The sequence below is a fragment of the Pleurodeles waltl genome, chromosome 4_2 (genome assembly GCF_031143425.1).
Source record: "Pleurodeles waltl isolate 20211129_DDA chromosome 4_2, aPleWal1.hap1.20221129, whole genome shotgun sequence".
Lineage (NCBI taxonomy): Eukaryota > Metazoa > Chordata > Amphibia > Caudata > Salamandridae > Pleurodeles > Pleurodeles waltl.
This window is the reverse complement of record NC_090443.1, coordinates 364,640,344-364,662,557: the sequence shown is the minus strand read 5'-3', so window position 1 is coordinate 364,662,557 and position 22,214 is coordinate 364,640,344. Positions and strand designations below refer to the sequence as shown.

The 22,214-nt window shown below is 46.6% G+C and overlaps 1 protein-coding gene across 1 annotated transcript in view; it reads right to left on the bottom strand.

Moving 5' to 3' along the window:
* LOC138292721 (guanylyl cyclase C-like) overlaps window positions 1-22,214 on the bottom strand; it is a 453,160-nt gene that overhangs the window by 373,464 nt on the left and 57,482 nt on the right. Inside the window, exon 5 of the mRNA XM_069231453.1 lies at window positions 7,251-7,372. Coding sequence (XP_069087554.1) covers window positions 7,251-7,372 — 122 coding nt within the window. The remainder of the gene's footprint in view (window positions 1-7,250; window positions 7,373-22,214) is intronic.

Sequence of the window (22,214 nt, the reverse complement as noted above, 5' to 3'; positions counted from 1 at the left end):
AACTACCTTATTTTTACATATAAGTCACCCCTAAGGTGTGCCCTATGTGCCCCTATGGCTGGGTGCCATGTAACTATAAGCAGGGACCTTATAAAAATAGTTTAAGCCCTGGTGAGGTAAAACAGCCAAATTCGTTTTTCCCTCATTGTAGTGAATGGCCTCCATAGGATGGAATGGGGAGACTTTATTTTAATTTTAAAAGTCCCCTTAAGTGACCGATACCAAGAGTTTGGTATCAAATTAATTGTTATAATAAATCCCACAACTTCCATTTGTGGGATTTAATACAACTTGTTCAGGTAAAGAGTTTTAAACTTTACCTAAAAAGTTGCCAACTTCAGCCCTGCAGTGTTTTTGCTGCTGTGCTCTGATTGGCCAGCCTCTGGCAGCCTGGCCAGGCTGCCTTGATGAGGTGTGAAGTGGCCTGGCTTCACACAGAGAGCCTGTGGGAGGAGATCTCCCCTCAGCAGATGGTGAGGCAGGAAGGGGGAGGGCTGCTAAACTGGTCTTCAAAGGCAGAGAAGAACACTTGGAGCAACCCAGCAACACCCCCACATCCTGCAAGCCCAGGCAGTTAGGTGCCCCCTTGATCAGATTAGGAGAGGGCAGGAGAGTGGTGTGTTTAGGAGTTTTAGCCACACCAGTGGGTGGGCTCAGCCAGATGTAACCTCCAAAAATCACTTTCAGCCATGATGGATTTTTGAGGAATGTTGCTCCCTGGGACTGATTTTTGCCACACTTCCCAGGAAGTGGTCATCACAGGGGGAAGGACCCTGCCACTGATTGGAGAACCAGGACCCCCCTGTTTATACCCAGGAGCAGGGATAAAACTGGCAGACCTGCACCCATACCACAGTTCCCTACCAGATCCCTACCAGGAAGAACTACAGAAGAAGAAGGACTGCCCTCCTGGACCCCTGACCCGCACCTGGACACTGCACTCTAAAGGACTGCACCAGCTGCACACTTGGGCTTCACCACAAGAAGGACTTTGCCTGGCTTCAACTGTTTCAAGGAGGGACTCCCTGTTTGCTACAGGTGAAACATTGCTAACCAGAATCCCCTGCACCAACTCCTGAAGAAACCGACCAGTTGACCACTGTCCAGTGGCCAAAAAGGAGTTTGTGCCAGGTGCATTCTGGGGGTTGTAGTCCACACCCCCAAGGATCATCTCAGAGCTTCTGGAACCTTTAGGTGAGCTGTGGACCCCAAAAGAACCTTAAAGGAACATCTGGGAGAAGATCCAGAAGTTTGGAGAAGTTTGGAGAACTTTTGGAAAAAAGCTCCATAGAGGGACCGACCCGCTGCAGCAACTCTAGCCGGCTTGCCTCAACCGCAACCCGGCCTGATTTGCAGGTTCATCCCGGCGAAGAAAATCTCCAAAAAAGGCCCATATTTATACTTTTTGACGCACAACTGAGCCAACGCAGTTGTGCGTCAAAAATTTTAACGCCATGCGGGCGCCTTATTTATTGAATGACGTTAGCCGGCGCTGCGGACTGGTGTGCGTCAAAAAAAATGACTCACACCAGGCAGCGCCGGCGTAGGGGAAAATGGAGCTTGGGCGTCCAAAAATGGGGCAAGTCGGTCTGAGGCAAAATTTTGGCCTCAACCCGATTTGTGCCATTTTTTTTACGCCCAACCCCCATTGAAATGACTCCTGTCTTAGCAAAGACAGGAGTCATGCCCCCTTGCCCAATGGCCATGCCCAGGGGACTTATGTCCCCTGGGCACGGTAATTGGGCATAGTGGCATGTAGGGGGCACAAATCAGGCCCCCCTATGCCACAAAAAAAAAACTAAAAAAAAAACTTACCTGAACTTACCTTAACTTCCCTGGGATGGGTCCCTCCATCCTTGGGTGTCCTCCTGGGGTGGGCAAGGGTGGCAGGGGGTGTCCCTGGGGGCATGGGAGGGCACCTCTGGGCTCCTTCTGAGGCCACAGGTTCCTTAACGCCTGCCCTGACCCAGGCGTTAAAAAACGGCGCCCATCAGGCTGGGCGCCGTTTTTTAAGGCCTGCCCCCTCCTGTGCGTCAAAATGACGTCACAGTATAAATATGGGGCACAGGCCTTAAAGTCATTTTTTGGAAGGGAACGCCTTCCTTGCACATAATTAACGCAAGGCTGGTTCCCCCTTCCAAAAAATGGCGCACATGGTGGAACTTTGACACCCGCTGCGTCGGACGTCAAAGTATAAATATGGGGCAGGGTTTGCGCCGAAAGAGCGTCAAAAATGTTGACGCACATTCGGCGCAAACAGAGTATAAATATGCCCCTCAGTCCGAACGTAGAAAGTTGACTGGGACCTCCCAGCCAGCGTATCCGAGGAGGGCTCCAAGGATGTCGGATCAAGATCCAGGTTTCGCCCCGGTCGAAGGATTTTCACCTCGAAACAACTAAGTCCGAAGGTAAAAATCTCCACCGAGGGCTCCCGCAACGCGTATCCGGAGGAGAGTTCCAGGAGTTCGGATTGGACTGGCAGGTTGCCCCGCTAAAGATAATCTTCAGAAAAACGACTAAGTGTGAAGGTAAACTTTTGACCAAGGCCTCCCCCGGGCCGTAGCCGAGCCAGGCTCCATCGCGGTCGGCCTTAAACTTTGACTTTGCCCCGGTCGAGGTGCGACCAGATTGGCGCTTTTTGTTTCTATGAGCTAGAAAGCAATAATTCTTTAAAAATACATATCTCCGGTTCCCCTTATCCGATTTTATTCGTGTTTGTGTCATTTTAAAGCTAAAAATATAATCTATTTTTATGAATTACTGTTTTGTGATATTTGAATGCTTTACACTCTGTCTTTTAAGATAAGCCTTGACGCTCGTTGCCAAGCTACCAAGGGGTGAGCTGGGTTTAATTTACTGAGACCTAACTGGACCTAAATGGAGGTTAGTGGCCTATTGCTAAGTGTAGGTACCTACCTGCCCTTACCAATAACCCATTTTCCAACAATCTTCTTTAAGATCAGAATTAGCTAAAATGGCAAAAAAAGAGACTGACAATGGGGAACAGTGTTGAGTCTCTGAACAGTACTTGGAGAGGGATCAGTTCCCTAAGAAAGAAGAGGACTTCCCCATCCTATATTGAATCTCTCACCTCTTGCAGAGCATCTCTAATAGGAATAGTGACCTGTCTGATGAATTATCTGATGGAGGAGAAAGAGACCACTTAGGGGTATCATTGAGGGCCTTAGCCAAGAATAACCTCTCCTCCCACTCCCTGGTCGCCTTTGGGTGCATCGAAGAGTAAGAGCCACAGACCAATTGGTTGTGATTGGATCTATAATATACAAGACATACGAATGTCATCTGGGTCCAAAAAGGACAATTTATTTCAGCACGGAAATACAGAGACCCCTGCAGGTGACGTGTTGCCAAGTTGCTGTTGTTTGTTGAGAAATTTTGTTGGAGAAACAACATGAGAAGCACCAGATCCATGTCAATGAGATGGGGAAAACAGGAACTAATGCCAGCAAGACAATCTTCACCATGCATTTTCCAATGTGGAGTAGTTGGAGATGCGACCAAAGCCATGTGCTATCACCTGACAATACTGCAGTGTCATTGCTGGGGGAAAGTTTTCCAGATCCAGTCTGCACTTGGAAGACATTCATAAGGTAAAGAATCGGTAGGAAGAAGCTTACATCAGAAAGGCCATGCTTCCTGCCATGGCTAACCTCGAAGTACCAGAAGACAGCTGGGTGAAATACATATCCCTTCCGGGCTTAATTTGTAAAAGAATAACAGGCCTATTTAAGAGCCCCTAGCGCCATTCTAATGCCACATTAGCGTCATTTTTTTACGCTAATGCAGCATCAGAAGGCCAAAAACGCTACGCCATATTTACAAAGTGGTGCAATGCATGTATTTCGCCACTTTGTAACCCTTTGCGCTACATTATGCCTGCACCAGGCATAATGTTTGCAAAGGAGGCATTCCCCCATTAGGGGGGGCCGAAAGAATGACGCAAGGAAATCTTAGAGATTTCCTTGTGCCATTTTTATCGGCACTTTTAAATCCTGCTCAGAGCAGGTGTTAAAAGGAGGCTTCCAATGGTTACAATGGGCCTCTGGGTGCTTTGCAGGATTAACGTCATACTTTTCAACACGAACTCTGCAAAGCACCAGACTAGCGTAAAATATTCTTATGCTAGACCCCTAAGTACTGCCATGGTGCACCGTATTATGAATACGGCACAAACATGGTGGCGTTAGGGGAAGCGTTAAGGGGCTCAAGAAAAGTGTGCTGCACTGTGTGCAGCGACATTCTTCTTAAATATGCCCCTAAGTGTTGTGGCTCAAACATTTTCTCAGAAGTCTGGTGTTGGTGCTATCGAAGGTCAGCAGGGAATTCCAAAGGTGCACAGTCTTGATCCCACCACATGTCTCTTTAATCCACTTTCATACACTCCCTGCATTTTTATCTCACTTTTTCAGGGTTTTTTCGTCAACTGTTTTCTCCCTTTGTCAGTGATTTTCTGACTTTCCCTTTCTTCTTCTTTCATCCTTTTGTGTTTTGCCCTTTTTTTGCTTTAGATCAAAGTCTGATAACGAAAAATGAGTGCTGGTCTCCATAAATGATTGCCAGTGGGACCCACCTGCAACCACAAGCTCAAATTAAGCACTGGCTCCCTTTTGTATAAAGGGAAACCAACTATATTGAAGCAGCAGAATATCAGTTTGATCCTGCCCTACTGAATACAATATCGGATACGTGTCCACAGTATTACGATTCCATTATATCCTATGGAAATCATAATATGGCTAACAGGATATCCGTCAAGTTTGTGACAGAGTAACCTGTCCACCAAATTCTAAATCAGGCCCTAAGTCCTGACAATGTCTCTACTACAATAATAGTACTGGGTTGGCAAAACACCTACATCATTTTTTTCACTTGACTGTTTGCTCAGGTACAATTACAGATCCCAGGAAGGGTGTGACTGTGAAGCTATTATGTCTGAAAGGCAAATGCCAAATACCATTGTAGAAGACACAAATGCAAACATTTTTTGCATGCCTAGTTTTGCAGGTGGCTGAAATAGCCATAGATCCCCTACGAACAGGGTGGGTTCAAGCAGGCGCACAGCACACTGGACGATTGCTTGGCACTTGCTCAGAGGTCTACTGACCAGACAAGAACAGTATGTTGTTGCTTCATTGCAGTAGTGTACCAAGGATGTAATTGCCCCTAGATCAAGCAAGGAATATGGCTGCTTCAATTCTTCTTGATATAATACAATTCTGCATTGTTAGGGCTAAGTGGGATACTCAGTACTCTGGCCTCTGGAGCTAATACACCTGTTGGACCAATGGTAGCTGTGTCTCTGCTTCATTGACTGTTGGCAATACTGTGACATAAGTTGCAGTGATGCAAAATTCAACTGGAACAAGCCGGCTATCTTAAAGGCTTTTCCCCATAATGTCTCCGTGTGGGTGAAGCAGGACAGATTTGGTACAATTCTTGCAAGATGTAGATAAACAATGGTCTAAGGCAGGTCTGTGTGTTTTCCCCTGCCCTGTTTATCCTTTTTGTGTTTGACCCTCCTGACACGCTTGGAAGTACTGTTTTTTTATTACTGAAATTAGAACCACACACAGTAACATACTGCTCACTGTAGATGGGTTGGTCATCTTAGATTTTACCCTCAGCGAGCTACACTCATGCTGGTTACTTTGTATTTCTAAACTAAATTAAAGGTTAGAGAGATAAAATATTGGTGGCGGGGACTGGTGTAAGATCTGAAGTTGTTGGTGTCTTGCAGGAGATCAACTTTATGTGGGAAATTATTACAAATATTTGGGGATTCGGCAGGATATAGACCTGGAAGAGGCATTGGAAGCAGGTATCTTGTAAAGATAAAACAACTATTGACGTCCTAGTATAATTTAATTTCCATCATGGTTATGTTGCTACGTTTCCACAAATTTTAAGTAAAAACAGAGTACTGAGATAGAACTAATTAGAACTAACGTTTTAGCTATGATGATCATATATTTTTTTTATTGTTTTTGAAGAAGCATCTTTACGAAGTCCAGGGCCTGAGACACTAATTGGATGTGCACTCTTGGAACATCTTGGTCAAAGCACACTTGTTTAAGTTTGGATGGTCTTTACGGAGGGTGACAATCAAAAGATCTCGCTCTTCATTATCTAGAGACTATGGAGACAGAGAAGGGATAGCCTATGGAGACAGGTTCCTGATCACTGAAAATGTGTTTCCCTAATCAAGAGAACTCAATTCTGAGTATGTGTCCGGAATGATAAATCTGCTGAACCCAAAGACTGGAAATAACTACTTTGATCGACAGAGACTTGGGCAGAGGTTGGTAGGTTATTTACTGCAAGCAGTCAACACTAACATGCTCTATGCCACTTGGAGCAATTGGACATTTTCATACAGAATCTACAAAATCAACATTATCCTACTTACTCCCAATCTAAAGCAACTATCAAGTTGTTTATGAATCATGCATCATAGGCCAACCCGAACATCTAAATGTCCAGTCCTTCAGCAGCTAAAGATGATTACTCCATAATTATATTTTGGTCTGCTTCGTTTACAATGACACATGAAACATTTCCAAAATGTATATTGGAACTATCCATCCTCATGCTGACAATTTATGAGGGACGGTAATACTGCCTCAGGCCAAATAGCTACTTTTAATGTATTTCCTTCTTAATTTGGCACCATCTAGTGGTGATGCCTTAACATTGCTGTCTTAGTTCACCTATGGAAGCGCTCGCTCTATTGACAAAAAGGTCTATATGAAAGGTCATATTAATATGTATAGAGAGAATTCACAAATGCATAAACAAAGCTTTCCTGTGGCGAGATTGAAATCGAGGTGGTTGAGTGGTTGTACACCATGTAGCAGATTTCCATATTCCATTGCTTAAAAAGCATTTACAATGCTGCTAACATGCCACTTAACATATCACTGATACACCCATATTTTTAGTCTTACTGATCAAGGTCTCTATTCGCAGCACAGGAAAACACAACTAGTCTATGGCTGGAATTAGAAAGGTAAATGATTCTAATAGAAGAACATTCATTGTGTGCTAGTTATATGGAACAGTGTTTCTATGCACTCTAGGGGGTGGTCAAAGACATGGGAAGATATAGGCACAGCCAGAATATTGCAGTCTATATATCACTTTAAGACTGTAGTTTCACTCCCTGGATACTTGGAAATATGGGGCTTCAAGAAGGTTGAACCGTGGAATTTATCTTAGACGTTGGCACTTACCGTTGCTTTTACGATCTTGAGCTGAAAGTATCTTCTGAAAATCTTGCTCCGTTCTCAGAACCTCCCTGAAATTCAAAGCTTTACTGAAATAGGAGATATCGGCTTCCAGCGCATTGATGTACCTGAAACAGCACACAGGGCCACAAGTCAGTCGAGAGAGGCTCAGCTATGTAGGAAACCAACAAAGGTGCAACACTGAAAGGAGAATGGCTGCGCTATACCAACAGGTTAGTCATGATAAATGGAAGAGCAAGGCTAACAACAGGACTGGTATATAGGAAACCAAAAGATGGCAATAAAGTAAAACAAGCATTTGCAATGCAATGGGTCTCGCATTTGCTTGAGTTAGAGCTATTGGCGTTTTAACTTCATAACTGGACTTTTCTTGCTACATAAATTGGTCAAACCTGCCTCATAATTTGGTCTTTTCCTGCTGCATAATTCCAGTGGCTCTACTCATAACTAAAGCACTTCCATTTGCATTCTTCCTCTATCTGCAGCAAAAAAATGAAAATGTTACCATTTAGCATCCTAATTTAAATCTGCCATGGTACTTCATAAAAGTTCCAACAGAATGATAGTATTCCAGCATTCATTTCTAAACATAAAGGTAATGATACTTTTGTGTATTTGATATCAAACGCTAAAGCAGCAGTCAGGTTCCAGTAAGATGATTAAAGAAGGATAAAAAAAATCAAAAGATTTAAAAAAATTGTTTCAGTGTAGGCCGTGGGTTGCAGGTGGAAAGAACATATGGACAATTGGGCGCATGTTCTTTGGGAAGCCCCTTGCCCAAGGTGTCATAATCTGAAGCGACGTTGCAGGCAGAAGCTCGTTGCTGCCTGGAATGCGGACGTTAACAGGACTGTCACTAAGTTTACTTAACACAAATTTGTCATAGTCTGTTTCAGAGCAGAAATGCAAGCACTGAAGACGTACTCAGGCTCTGACAACAGCAGTTTGCAGAGAAATAAAGATTGTTCCTAGGAGATTCCTATTTTAGCCAGCACACACACTTGCATGCCATCTCCTCCTTTGACCTAGAAAGACACACAAAGGCCTGTTTTTTATTCACAACAAATGTGGTTTCCTTTCAAACGGAAATATTTTCCACAAACTGTGGTGTCTTTAAGATCACATGTTCAGAAACACATGGGTTTATTTCAGTTGCTATATCTATTAGTGCACCAAATTCTGTGTATTTTGCTTGATTCTTCTACTTTAAAAGTGTGACCTGCGAGTGTGTCTGCAGTTTTGTGCAAGCATCTGTGGTGGTCATGTGAAATAGGACGCTCATGCTTGCGAAGTCCTAGTTCCCTACCATTAAACAATAACAGGTTTGAACAAGCAATTAAATACAAAATGGAGGAGGTAAACACAAAGCACGGTGTGCCACGCTGTAACAATGAAAGGAACTGGAATGTCTCATGTGATCCACAGAAATATGATAGAGCAGGGAGAAGGTGTGTTACAACGACTAGCGCTGCCAACTTTGGAACTCAGGACCCGGGTTTGAATAACAGCGTCAGTTCAACATTACTTAATCCTGCTGTGCCTACAAAACATTAATTTGTCTTTGGGTAATATAGCTGGTACTTATGTAAAGTCTTCAATACCTTCGGGTGGAGTTTTTGTGTGTCTTTTGCTTGATGAGTCTACTTTAAAAGTGTGACCTGCGAGTGTGTGTGCAGTTTTGTGAAAGCATCTGTGGTGGTCATGTGATATAGGACGCTCACACGTGCAAAGTCCTGGTTCACTACTGTTAAACAATAATACGTTTTAACAAGTAATTAAATACACTTTGAGGAGGTAAACAAAAAGTGCAGCTTGCTGCGCTATCACAATGACAGGAACTGGAATACCTCATGCTCTCCACAGAATCATGGTAGAACAGGGAGAAGGTGTGGCACAATGACTAGAGCTGCTCACTTTGGAACTGCGGATCTGGGTTTGAGTCATGGCAGCAGCTCAATATCACTTAATCCCACTGTGTCTACAAAAAATGAATATGTCCTTGTGTAATGTTGCTGGTACTTATGTAAAGCCTCCAATACCTACAGTGGAGTTTGAGCTACTTAGCAGACAAGTAATTAAATAAACACACCGGGCAGGCACACTCAGTAAACAGAATCCAAACCAAGAAAGGGTGGGAGCCAGGAAGCTGAGAGAGAGCATCGAAAGAGGGCGCAGAGCGAGGAAGACCGAATGTGACCAAGATAACAGCCTGATTTACAGCCTTGTTTACAGCAAAGCTAAGCTGAAAGCAAGAATGCTCTGCAAATGAAAAGGGAAGCTTCACCGAACTGGAGCAGGAAACTAAGAGAAAAAAGTCCCCAAACTACAGATGAACAAGACAAAGTGTAATTATACAGAAGTTGGTCCCTGCTCCCAAAGGAAAAAAAGGAGGGACAAATAGGCATGACTGACCACTAGTAAGCCAGGATTTTTAAATGACACAGGTATGAATAAATTAAATGGCTTTAAGCCCACAGTACAAGTATACATAAAAGTAAACAAAAGTCTGTACCCTTACACTCGACCTAAACAGGGGTGTAATATAGGAAACTTCAGATAGCAATATAGTATCTGGGGCAGCAGTATAGGAATAAACAAGCCTTTAAAAGAGGGAACAAAAGAATCACAATACAAGAATCACCAGGATCAAAATACAGGAAAAAGCAGGACCGTAATATGGGAAATAACTAGGATGCTATACAGGTAACAACATGATAGTAATGTTGGAAACAAACGGATTGCAATCTAGGGGACTACAAGACTCCAATATAGAAAACAGGAGATCTGTCATATATATGAAACATTGGGGCTGCATTATAAGAAACAACAGAACTGCAATTTTGGAAACAAAAGAATCACAAAATAGGTGACAGCATGGCTGCAATATAGGAAACAGCTGGGCTGCAATATACAAAAAAGCAGGACTGCAATATAACTTGCAATATAGAAACCAACAAGCCTACAATATAAGAAAGGACAGGACTGTAATAAAGCAAACATAAGAATCACAAGAAAGGAATCAGCAGAAACGCAGGCCTGCGATTTAGAAAAACGGATGGGGCATTAGCTCGGACACCCAAGGTCTATAAGCCAGGACTCAGCATGGTTGTATTATAGGAAACATTAGTACTGCACAATGGGGAACAACAAGGTTTGTGGTTAAGGGATAGTAGTGCTGCAATACAGAAAACTGCAAGAGTGTAATATAAAAACAACAGAACATCACTCGGGAAACATCAATATGGCAGGTGAGAAAACAGAGGTTTGCAATGGAGGAAGGCGCAGAACTGCAAAATAGAAAAAACAGGAGTGCGAACTGTAGCAAATTACAATGCTGGCTATCAGGAAAGCAAGACTAGAATACAAAAACAAGCACTGGCAAAGCCAATATACCTTGCCTAGGCAAGAGCTATTGGCTTTGGCAATGTCTTTTGCCTTGTTGTACACCAGTGTGGCTGCTGTTCAGCATGGCCAAAAGTTAGTGGTGTGGAGTGTCAGAGTGGAGTGGGGGAATAGAGTGTCCTAGACTGGATTTGTTGGAGTGTCGTAGAGTGGAGTAGGGGGAGTAGAGTGTTGTACAGCTGAGTAGAGGGGAGTAGAGTTCAGTGGTTCAGTGGCAGAGAGTGCTGTAGAGTGCAGTGGAGTGCGGTGGAATAGTGTAGAGTGAGTTAGAGTGGGCTGAGAGGTTGGGGTGCATTGGACTGGAGTACAGTGGGGTGGATTGGATTGGAGTAGAGTGGGGCGGATTGAGTGGAGTGGGGTGGGTTGGTCCAGAGTGTATTGGACTGGAGTGGGGTGGATTGAAATGGGGTGAGGTGTTTTGGTTTGGGTGAATTTGAGTGGGGTGAATTAGATTGGATTTGGGTGGGTGGTTTGGATTGGAGTGATAGCGATAGGGTGGATTGATTTGGGTGGGGAGAGGTAGGGTGTATTGGATTGGAGTGGGGTGGATTAGATTGGACTGGAGTGTGGTGGATTGGATTAGAGTGGGGTGAATTGGATTCACTGGGTTGGAGTGGGTGGATTGGACTGGAGATGGTTGGATTGAGTTAGAGTGGGGGGGACTGGAGTGAGTGGGCTGGATGGATTGGGTTAGAGTGGGATGGACTGAACTGGGATTGGGTGGGATGGATTGGATTGGGATATAGTGGGGTAGAATGAAGCAGGGTTTAGTGGATTGGAGTATGAATAAAATATCTAAGCAGTCTACAGTAATGTGACATTAGCCAGGCTATGGGTCACCACAGATATGGTTGAAAAGAAGAAAGGAACAGCCAAGGCCTTAATAATTCAAGATAAAGGAATTGAAGTTGGGGACATAGGTAAGGGGACATACTACCAAGTAGGGAGGGTTGATTTATTTAAAGCAGGATGGGAGCTGAGTTAATGAACTCAGCATTATGAAAGGACACTTTGGTATGGATAGCAAGAACCAGGGTCAGAGTATGACAAAAAATAGGTCTGGGCACCAAAATAAAGGTGTCCCATATTAGCGAATCAGATAACTAAAAAATGGCCCACACTTCTAAGTAGGGCAACTTTGAGCTTGTAAATACACATTATACAAGGGTTTTCAAGTATGCATGCAACTGTGCTTGCTAAAGGCAATGTTTGTGGGATTATCTGGGAAACCCACAGTAAAACTGCACCACCAGTTTGTACAACAGGCTCACAAAGCTAAAAAAAAAAAAACACACATTGATCTATCAGACTAGCCCATCCGGCACTGACTGATTGCCCTGTAGGCCAGTCCGACCCTGGCATGAGCCAAGGAATTTTTATTGAGCACGCCTTATTGTCATATTTTTGTCTATTTTATAGGTATCTAACCTGTCTGCTCCTCAAAAATGACTCTTGGTGGATGGGTCGGGACTGCACCTTAATGCTGGATGGATATGGCGAGTGGGCACTGCCGCTCACCCTTCACATAGACATTTGTCTATGTATCACCTGCAGACACTTTAAATATTTCCTCATGTGCAGAAATTAACCTACGGCAGGCAGTCTGGCCTGGAGATTGATAGGGAAAAACAGGGATCCCGTGGCAGGAACGAGACAGTGGGAGCTGGTAGGCCTGAATCGAATGGGTAGGAGCTTAAAAGTGATAGATAAAGGAACAGGCAGTTGGAGCATGGGGATAGGGGGCAATGCAGACAAATGAGGTGTGTGGACTTGCTTTGAGAGAGGTAGGAGTTGATATAATTAATGTTAGGTTAAAGAAAGGGTACTTAATATGTACCGCACGAGCCCAAGAGGTTTTATTGTGACATTGTGCACATTTAATCAGAGTGCGTGATCTGTATGCTAATTAAGGTAGGACCCAATCGCAAAGAAGGGAACTGCAGCCTACGGTGGTATTTTAGGAGGAAGCAGAGGGGAGACCAACGCAATGACATGACAACCACTCAGCCATCGCGTCATCATTATTTAACTCGTGTCCTACATGCTCACTGGGAATAATCTTTCACTCACGCTCAGATTCCCACCTCTCACCACTACACAGTGGGAAAAATTTACAAACATTTTGCGCTGTGTTTGAAACACAAAAGTGACACAAACCAGCACAAAATGATTTTTTTGTTATTATATTTTTTTCCGGAAAGTTCCCTAAAAGTAAAGCGCGAAGCAGCTCAAATCGTGAAGAGGGCGGTATATGGCTGTTCCCATGCAAGCATGTTAACCACAAAATATATTGTGCTACAAAAGTACGGTAGCAAGAATGTCGTCAACAAAAATATTGTGTCCCGTTTCACTTTCCTTATTGGTATTTGCTTTGTGGGATGATAATGCTGCACAGTTTATTTTTTCAGGAGGAGTAAACACTTGCTACACCCTAAACCTTGCATAGTTTGTACTATATGGGGAGTCTGATTTTTACAACCATATTGTTGTTATTTACTTCTGTTGTAAAACAATAAAACAATATTGTGAATGTATCCATATATGAATATAGATTTACTAATTTAACTCTGCATCTTTATCTTCATGATATTTTTGTCGATATTTTTTATGTAGCACAATATTTAGGACTCAATATTCTAGTAATAACCCCATGTAGAGTTTAATGATAAAGCAATTGGCAATTGAAGTTGGGGAAATGTGAAAAGAGCGCATTACAATTAAATATTTGGGTGTTTTTAGAGAGTAATGGGAGTTGAGTTCATGTTGGCATAAAAAAGGGCATTTTAGGAACCAAGTATGTTTAATATTGGCTTGTCTTGCTTCTGAAGAAAGGTGACATTTAGTGCCTTTAACCGGAGTATCTGGTCGATCTGCTACCCAGGGAGCAGCAACTGCAAATAAGAAAACTCTTACTGCGCACCAGGAAGCAGAAGGACCTCAAATTAGAGCAAAGTGGACAATAGGTAGAGTGGTGAGCTGCTGTCTAAGTGACTGTGGGTCTTTGAATTGGATCTTGTGAATAGTAGCAGAGCAAGTTAAAGGACTGTGGAGCTATGGGGCAGGGACAGCAACCGTAGGTTAGAGGACAAAAGGCCTTTGGGTTACTGGGTCAGCAGCTGCAGGTTAGAAGATGGTGAGGATCATGATGATAGTGAGGCTGTGGTTCAGGCTGCCATAAGGGTACAGTTGGGCGCAGGTTGGGGGACTGTAAAAGGAAGTGAGTCATAGAGTAGGCTGTGGGACAGAGGGTATGGGGTCTGCAAATTTAGTAGAACGACTTTGGGAATGTGGGGCTCTGGGCCTAGGCCAGTGGCTGACGATTAAGAACTACAACTGTGTGGCTGTGTGGATCAGAGTCAGCAGCTGCAAGCTAGAAGAGTTAGGAACTTTTTTTGTGGGCAACGGGCCAGAGAGAGGGCTGTGGAATTGTATGTCTGTGGACAGAGCCTGTATGTTAAAGGTCGTTAGGTATGAGGACCTTGCATCAGGTAGCAGAGGACCACAGCTTAGAGGACTATGAATCAGATGTATGAATATCTGTTCACAGAATACTGATCATAAATTGCTGCTAGTATTTTTGTGACCAGTAAACATTTTTAAGAACCAACCACCTATGTACTAAGAAGTCAGTTCTTAAAAACCGAATCATAGATGATTGCAATCTGACCCACCTCATGAATATCAATGGAGTAGGTCACAAATAGTGACTCCCTACTATTGGAGGCACCACAGTGATGGTTTCCTAGTGGGGCTAAAAAAAACACTATGTCTGTGATTGCTTTTAAATAAAGCAAACTTTTTTATATTTTTTAAATTCAGCCCATTTACCTTTAAGGAAATCTTAATCTCAATCTTAATCTTAATCTTAATCTTAATCTTTATCTTAATTTCTGCATTTAGACGAAAGTTTTATTTTTTTTCAAGTTTAAGTAAGAGTTTTCAGAGGTTCCATGGACCACTGCCTACTCTTAAACAAAAGGGTGCCTTGGGAGCCTTCCGTTTTATGAATGCATTTGCACCAAAGGAGTTGGTAAATGTTCAATGTTTTGCAATTGGATTTCTGTCACAAAACATTTATGCATAACATACTGATTCGGTATTTGGAAAATACATCTGCGAAACATCCCTTCAATATCCATTCGGTATCCCATTTTAAAAGTCACAGAAACTTTTGTGACTTCTAAAGTACATAGAAATAGGCATTTTAATGATCACAAATGCTGAATGTGGGGCCTGGCTTGGCTGCAGCCAAGATGGCCACAATGTAAAGGAGCTCCAGGGAGCTCACACAAATAGCCCCCGACATCCGTGACAGAATCCGCATACATTTAACCAGGAAGCTTCCTCCAGATGGCTTAAAAACAGTCGATGGAGTGACTGGGTCCAGTGTATCGGCCGCGAATAGATGGCGGGCCGGCGAAGGCCGGGGAGGGGGAGAGACACACGAGGAGCCAGCAAAGGTGATTCAGAGGCCGAGACTGGAGATGGGCCTCTGGCGGTGAATGCAGTAAGGCGCCGGAGAGAGCCGGTGCAAGGCTGTTCCAGTTGGGGCCGGCGGCGGCCACCGAGGTCGCAGTGGTGTGGAAGAGCAGGAGCGGAGACACTGCTGGGCCAGTGGTGGACGACAGCTGAGAAGGTGGGGCCTGGGAGCGTAGTGCTCTGCCCAAAGAACAACTGGAGGCCCTACGATGACGAGGTGCTGACCAGTGAGATGAGCAGGGCGGCCCCGGGGTAGCCGAAAGAGTTACTATGGGCCCGTTGGCTGAGAGTGCCTTGCCCGGGCCTGGGGCCACCCCACAGGCAAGTGTGGGCCACCCCCTCTGGCTCTGGCGCTGGAGCTAAGGACAGCAGCATGCCCTGGCCCCATATGGGACAAGGAAACTGCTGTACCGAGGCATCCCGCAGGGCAGCGTGAGTGGTGGCCGAGCATCGTGGCTGCAGAGGAAGGAAGAGGCTTAAGCCGCAACATGACAGGATAGAGGTAGAGGAGTGGCGGCAGAAGGTAGGGCCTCAGAACAATGCACTCAGCCTGGAAGTTGGCCCTGGGACCCCAGGGCCCAGGGAGAGGTGGCAGGAAGAGGAGGCAGTGGCCCCCAGGGGACAGAAAGGAGCAATCGAGGTGCTTGCTGCAGAGGTGGTTCGGGCCGCCCCAACAGTGTGAGAAATCCCTCTCCCGGCATGGGTAAATAAGGAGAAGGCCGTGGGTCGGGGATGTGCGGGCCTGCCGGGAGGCGAGGGGGAGCAGGGCCCGCGGGAGCAGGCTGAAAGTGCATGGGAGACCTCGTCTGGATTGGAGAGAGCCCGAAGCGAGGTGCTTGGACCAGTAACCCAACAAGAACTGAGCTACAGTGATCCGCCCGGCCCTATGAACTACATTGGGGGGACACACTCTGTGATCATAGACGCATCACAGCCTCTGCAGTGCGGCCGGCGGGGGGCCTTACCCATCCCTCATCCGGCCGTGTGAAGTCCCCAAAGACAATGGTGAAACCGAAGAGTGACGCACACAGATGAACAAAATGGACAAATATGCAGTGACTACGCGAGTGGTGGAGACCAACAGGGGAGGAGAGAAGTCAGCAGTGACGTGGCCCTCGCTGGGTGCCATTAGATGATGTTTCGGTGGACTTCAACCTTCTGCGAGCAGACTTTCACAAGATGTCGGAGAAAGTCAAAACTGCGGAATCGCACATTAACCTCCTGTAATCCACAGCGAAGAAGCTGGATGGCCAGGTCCAGTATCTAACAAAACAACCAACACAGATGGCGGCCAGGTTCGAGGATCAAGGAGCCAGTGCGAGGAGGGATAACATCCTGTTGGTGGGGGGTCACAGAGGGGGTGGAAGGGCCCAGCCTGAACTTCTTTCTAGCAGACCTTATAGTCAACCACCTTGGTCCGAAGCAACTGTCGAAATTTTTCTCCATTGAACGGGGGCATAGTGCGCCAATCCCGCTGCCCTGACTGGGGGCTCCGCCAAGAACTATCAAGGCAAGGGTGTTGAACTATCCGGATCGAGATGCTATCCTTCAGGCTGCCCGTACGCATGGAGATCTATCTTACGAAAACACCACAGTAAGGTTCTTTCCAGACTTTACACTACAGGTCCAGCGTTGGAGACGGAGCTTTGACAAAGTCAAGCAGTTCCTAAGAAAAAAAGACATCAAATACATGATGCTTTTCCCGACCAGATTAGGAGTGGTGGCAGAGGGCAAATCCTGGTTCTTTGCCACACCTGCGGAGGCTAGGGAATGGGTGGAGGGATGGCATGCTGCAGGAAAACACCCCCAAAGGGTGTAAAGACAAACTGGGTCAAAGATCAGCAAACCAGAGACTATGGGGCACAGTCCACAACGACCACATTGGATCAGGACTCAACTGAGAGCTGAATGTGGTGGATGGACATATGCCGGGGATGGGGGAGGAGGGTTCCTTGCCTGACTCTGGGGTCAAGCATTCACTGGACTAGAGGTGGAGAAGAAACACAAATAAGGCAACTGGAACCTAAAAGCAGCTGACTCCCATGGTCCAAGGGCAGCGAAGGACTAACAAGAGGATCACTTGGGGGCAGACATATAACTAGAGAATAGATGGTGCTACACTAAATATGAGGCAAAACAGATGTATGGTTAAACGGACCAGATAGGGAGTTTCAGGAACACACATTTACGACACGAGAAGTCGACTGGAGCTTCCAGACAGTCCTTACCTAGTTAGGTTAATTTAGGGTGACATGCGCTCTTCAAGTTGGGGTCGTGGGCGGGTTTCAGTCCACTATGCAGGGCAGCAGGGTGGGGGTGGTTATAGGGGAAATTGTTCTGGGTCAGTTTGTGACCCTTTAAGAAGTTACTTGTTCTTGCTCAACTACACAAAATTCATGGGGTGGGGTCAAGACCACGATCCGAAGAGATTGTGACACACTCTGACACAATATGGAGCATAGGAGTCAATCAGAGGTGAGAGTCATGACTTGGAATGTCAATGGCCTTGGGAATAAAATTGAAAGTACTGTAGCCTTACAATACATCAGAAGACACACTCTGGACTTTGTCCGGATCGAAGAAACTCACTTGAAAGGGAACAGATACCAGGCACTAGATTGAATGGGCTACTCCCTTGTTGCACACACGAGCTATAAGTATAACTCAAGGGGGGTGGGAATACTGGTCAAACCATCGGTACCGTATACCCCGGGCAACACACGGGCAGACTCGCTGGGTAGATTAGTGCTGCAGACAGGAACCTGGGAGGGTCAGATGCCAAACATTTGCTCGGTTTGTGTGCCGCCCCGGCTGCACAGTGACACCTATCGGGAGCTGGGGAGGAACTGCTGGGTCTGCCCAAGGGTATTCTGACCATGGGAGGTGACATGAACAATAATATAGACACAGGGAGGCAGAGGCTGTCTGGGACCAGCAGGGTTGGGGGGAATGAAAATCCCCTCAGGACGTTTGTGGAGGCACTAGGACTGGTAGACCTCTGGAGGAAACATAACCCAGGGGGAACTAATATACATATTTCTCTGCAGTGCACAACAGTTTTTCACGAATAGACTATGGCCCTCATTCTGACCTTGGCGGGCGGCGGAGGCCGCCCGCCAAAGTCCTGCCGTCAGGTTACCGTTCCGCGGTCGAAAGACCGCGGCGGTAATTCTGACTTTCCTGCTGGGCTGGCGGGCGGTCGCCTTCAGGCCGCCCGCCAGCCCAGCGGGAAAGAGGCTTCCACGATGAAGCCGGCTCGGAATCGAGCCGGCGGAGTGGAAGCTGTGCGACGGGTGCAGTTGCACCCGTCGCGTATTTCACTGTCTGCGCAGCAGACAGTGAAATACATTTAGGGGCCCTCTTACGGGGGCCCCTGCAATGCCCATGCCAGTGGCATGGGCACTGCAGGGGCCCCCAGGGGCCCCGCGACCCCCACTACCGCCATCCGGATCCCAGCGGTCGGACCGCCGGGATCTGGATGGCGGTAGGGGGGGTCGGAATCCCCTCGGCGGCGCAGCAAGCTGCGCCGCCTTGGAGGATTCAATGGGGCGGCGGTACACTGGCGGGACCCCGCCAGTGGTGCCGGTCCGACCGCGGCTTTACCGCCGCGGTCGGAATCCCCATTGGAGCACCGCCGGCCTGTCGGCGGTGCTCCCGCGGTCCTCCGCCATGGCGGTCTTTGACCGCCAGGGTCAGAATGACCGCCTATATCTTCACGCTGTACCCAAACGCGGTGTAGTGAATCCTAGTTTGTTTTAGTGGGATTACAGGAGTTAGCTTAGCCTTTGGCTTGCAGACTCGGGCCTCCGTCACCTAGTGACTTTTAACCTACTTAGCTTGCTCTGTCTTAGCCCATTTAATTATTTCATTCTTCTAAGATGGCTGCCTTGTTTATAGTTAGGCCAGTTGTTATGATGTACATTATCAGTGCCACCGCGCTAAGGCGTAAAGATCAAGTGACAAAGACAAACACACCGTAGGTGTTCACAGTTAGGGACTTTCCCTCTTCATGCTTTCGAGGGAATTGTTCATATTAATTGCCGCCCCAAGCATGCCTGTTATCTATTGTTTGGGAACACACCTACGTCAGGGGTCCAAGTAGATCCGTATAAATACATCACTATCAGAGGGATTCCGACCAGAGGGCATTGCCACCATCGCTGACATCGATGCTGCACGTCGTCTTGACGCTGACCCAGTCTTCGTGTCCCTAAGGAGTCTGAGATAGAGACCTCATTCCAAGGTAACAAGGGTTGGAGGCTCCTCTCATGGACATGGCATTGGCAAATTAGGTTTAACATACCCAGCTCTCCTTTAGGTAGGAGGTTAGGCATATCATGATAGGATATTAGGACATATTACACACTTCATGTCTTTTCAAGTTATTGCAAGATGGTGGGGGTCTTTGTAATAATGACTCTTGTCTTTACAATTCTGTCTCCTGCACTGTTCATTATCCTAATCATTGCAGCCCATGTAACTTATCGCAGAATGCAGTTGTATTAAATAAAAACTATTGAAACTGAAATCGCAGTACTCGAATCGGCAATGTTGCAGAATAGTCGGCCAAGCCCTCAGCAGTGTCATCGGTTCAGGCTTTACCAGCAGGAGTTGAGGGATCTGGTGGATAACAAGGCGAGAGCATACGCGCTCACCACCCAGTGCCATCTGTACAACAATGGGGACAAGGCCAACAAATTAATAGCCTGGCTTACAGGGAGAGACAGGGGGAAATATTGGGTGGTGTCAATTCAGAAAATGGCAGGGGAAACACGCACTACCAGCAAGGACATAGCCGAAATGCTTGCAGAGTATTATGAGCGGCTGTATGAGTCCAAGGCAACGTTTTCGGGCGAGGACTGCACAGACCTCCTAAAGGATGTCTCCCTTTAGGCTCTCTCAATAGAGGACCGGGGGAAGTTGGAGGAGGAGCCATCAGAAGAGGAGATTGGGCAAGCCATTTGGGAGTTACAGTCCGGGAAGGCGACCAGGCCAAATGGCATACTGGTCTAGCTATACAAATGCATGGCCAAAGACACTGCAAAATACATGTTGCAGATGCTCCAGGCAGCTAGGACAGAGGGGATCCTCCCTGTGGATCAGAGAATGGCCACTACAGTAGTAATTCAGAAGAAGGGCAAAAACCCAGAGACCTGCAGTTCATAACGGCCTATATCGCTGCTGAACGTGGAGGTTTAGGTCCTGGCGAACGTCTTAGCCAATAGACTGAGAAAGGTAATCACAGCAGTGATTCATCTGGACCAAGCCGGGTTCATGCCCCAGAGGGGCACTAGACTTAACCTCAGGCGCCTTTATGGCATCTTACACATGACGACGTCCCAACGACATGAGGAGGCAGTAGTGCTCTCGCTAGATGCCATGATGGTATTCAACAGCAGAGAGTGGCCATATCTTTTTTTTGCAGTCCTGGCCAGACTGGGATTTGGCCCCAAGTACTACGAATGGATACAGCTCCTGTACCAGACTCTCCTGGCGAGAGTGAGGGTGAATGGGGCACTTTCCCATCCATTCGCTCTACACAGGGGAACAAGATAGGGGTGCCCACTGTGCACCATGATTTTTGCATTGGCACTGGAGCCCCTAGTCGCCTGGATACGGCAGGACCCTTTGGTGCATGGGATAGTGGGAAAGAGGGGCTGGGAAGAGCGCATCTCCCTATACGCAGATGATATCCTGCTGTATGCTACAGTACCTGATGCAACGGTGGATAGGCTACTCTACATTTTTCAAACCTTTGGTAGCTACTCTGGATACCAGTTTAACTGGGACAAGTCCTTGGTCTACCCTCTGACGAAGGGTACTCTTATGTTGCCCCCATGGTGCGCTGCCCCGGTGGAGGCAGAGGAGTTCAGGTATCTGGGAATACACATAACACGCAATATAAATAGATTAATAGAAGAGAACTTGCTTCACAGTTGAGGCACCTCCAGGCCAGTGTCTCTCACTGGAGGGGACTCCCGGTGTCCCTGATGGGATGTGCCATGCTCTTCAAGATGATGGTTCTCCCACGGTTACTATACAGTCTCCAAAATACCCATTACAGGGTGCCGCCCATGGTGGTTCAAAACATTAATACCGAGTTGAGGAACCTTCTTTGGGATGGGGGTAGTTCCCGCATCTCCCTGATTAAACTCCAGAGAGGTGTGTTCGAAGGAGAACTGGCAGTCCTGGACATAAGAACCTACTATTGGGCAGTGCAGCTGTGCACGATCAATGACTGGGTGTTCGCGGAAGGGATTGACCTGCATTCCGTTTGGACAGAGAGGCAAAGGGAGGACGGGGATACCCATTGCTCCTATACGGAGGAGGGAAACTGGACCAGCTGCCTTTCCATACTCAGTCAGTGATGAGGGCCTGTAGGGAGGCCAACAGATTCTTGGGCTGGGAGGGTAAGCTTAAAAACAAAACCCCAGTGTGGGACAGTAAACTGCTACAAAAGGTTGGGAAACTCCACGGGTCAGGAAATGGGAGCTGAATGGGATAGAATACCTGGGGGATGTATGGGGGGGAGGGGCGCTACTGGCTTTCGAAGACCTGATGATGGCATACAAGATGGCACAGTCTGAACGTTACAGATTCTTACAGCTTGGGCAGGCATTGCACAGGCACATATTGGAAAAGGAACAGCTGCCAGAGTCGTATCCGCTGGAGGATAGACTGCTGTCCGAGCCCATGATAAAAAAGGTAATCTCCCTGACATACAGGAAAATCATGAACAATTCCCCTGATCCTATGAGGTCATCGCGGGCGGTTTGGGAGGGTGACCAGGGAACAATCGAAGATGAGGGTTGGGCAGAGGCAGACCCAGAGAGGTAGCCAGACGAGCCCGCTTTCAACTGATAAAACTAAGGGTCCTACATAGGGCATACTATTCGAGATTGCTGCTGCATAGAAGGGGACGTAGTGACTCCAATCTATATGTGCGGGTCTGTGGGGAGATGGGTTCCTTTTTTTATATCCTATGGGAGCGTTCGGGGGTTCTGGGGAAAGATGGTACAAATTATGAGCAAGGTAACTGGGCTACACATACCCCTGGAGGCTGAGTGG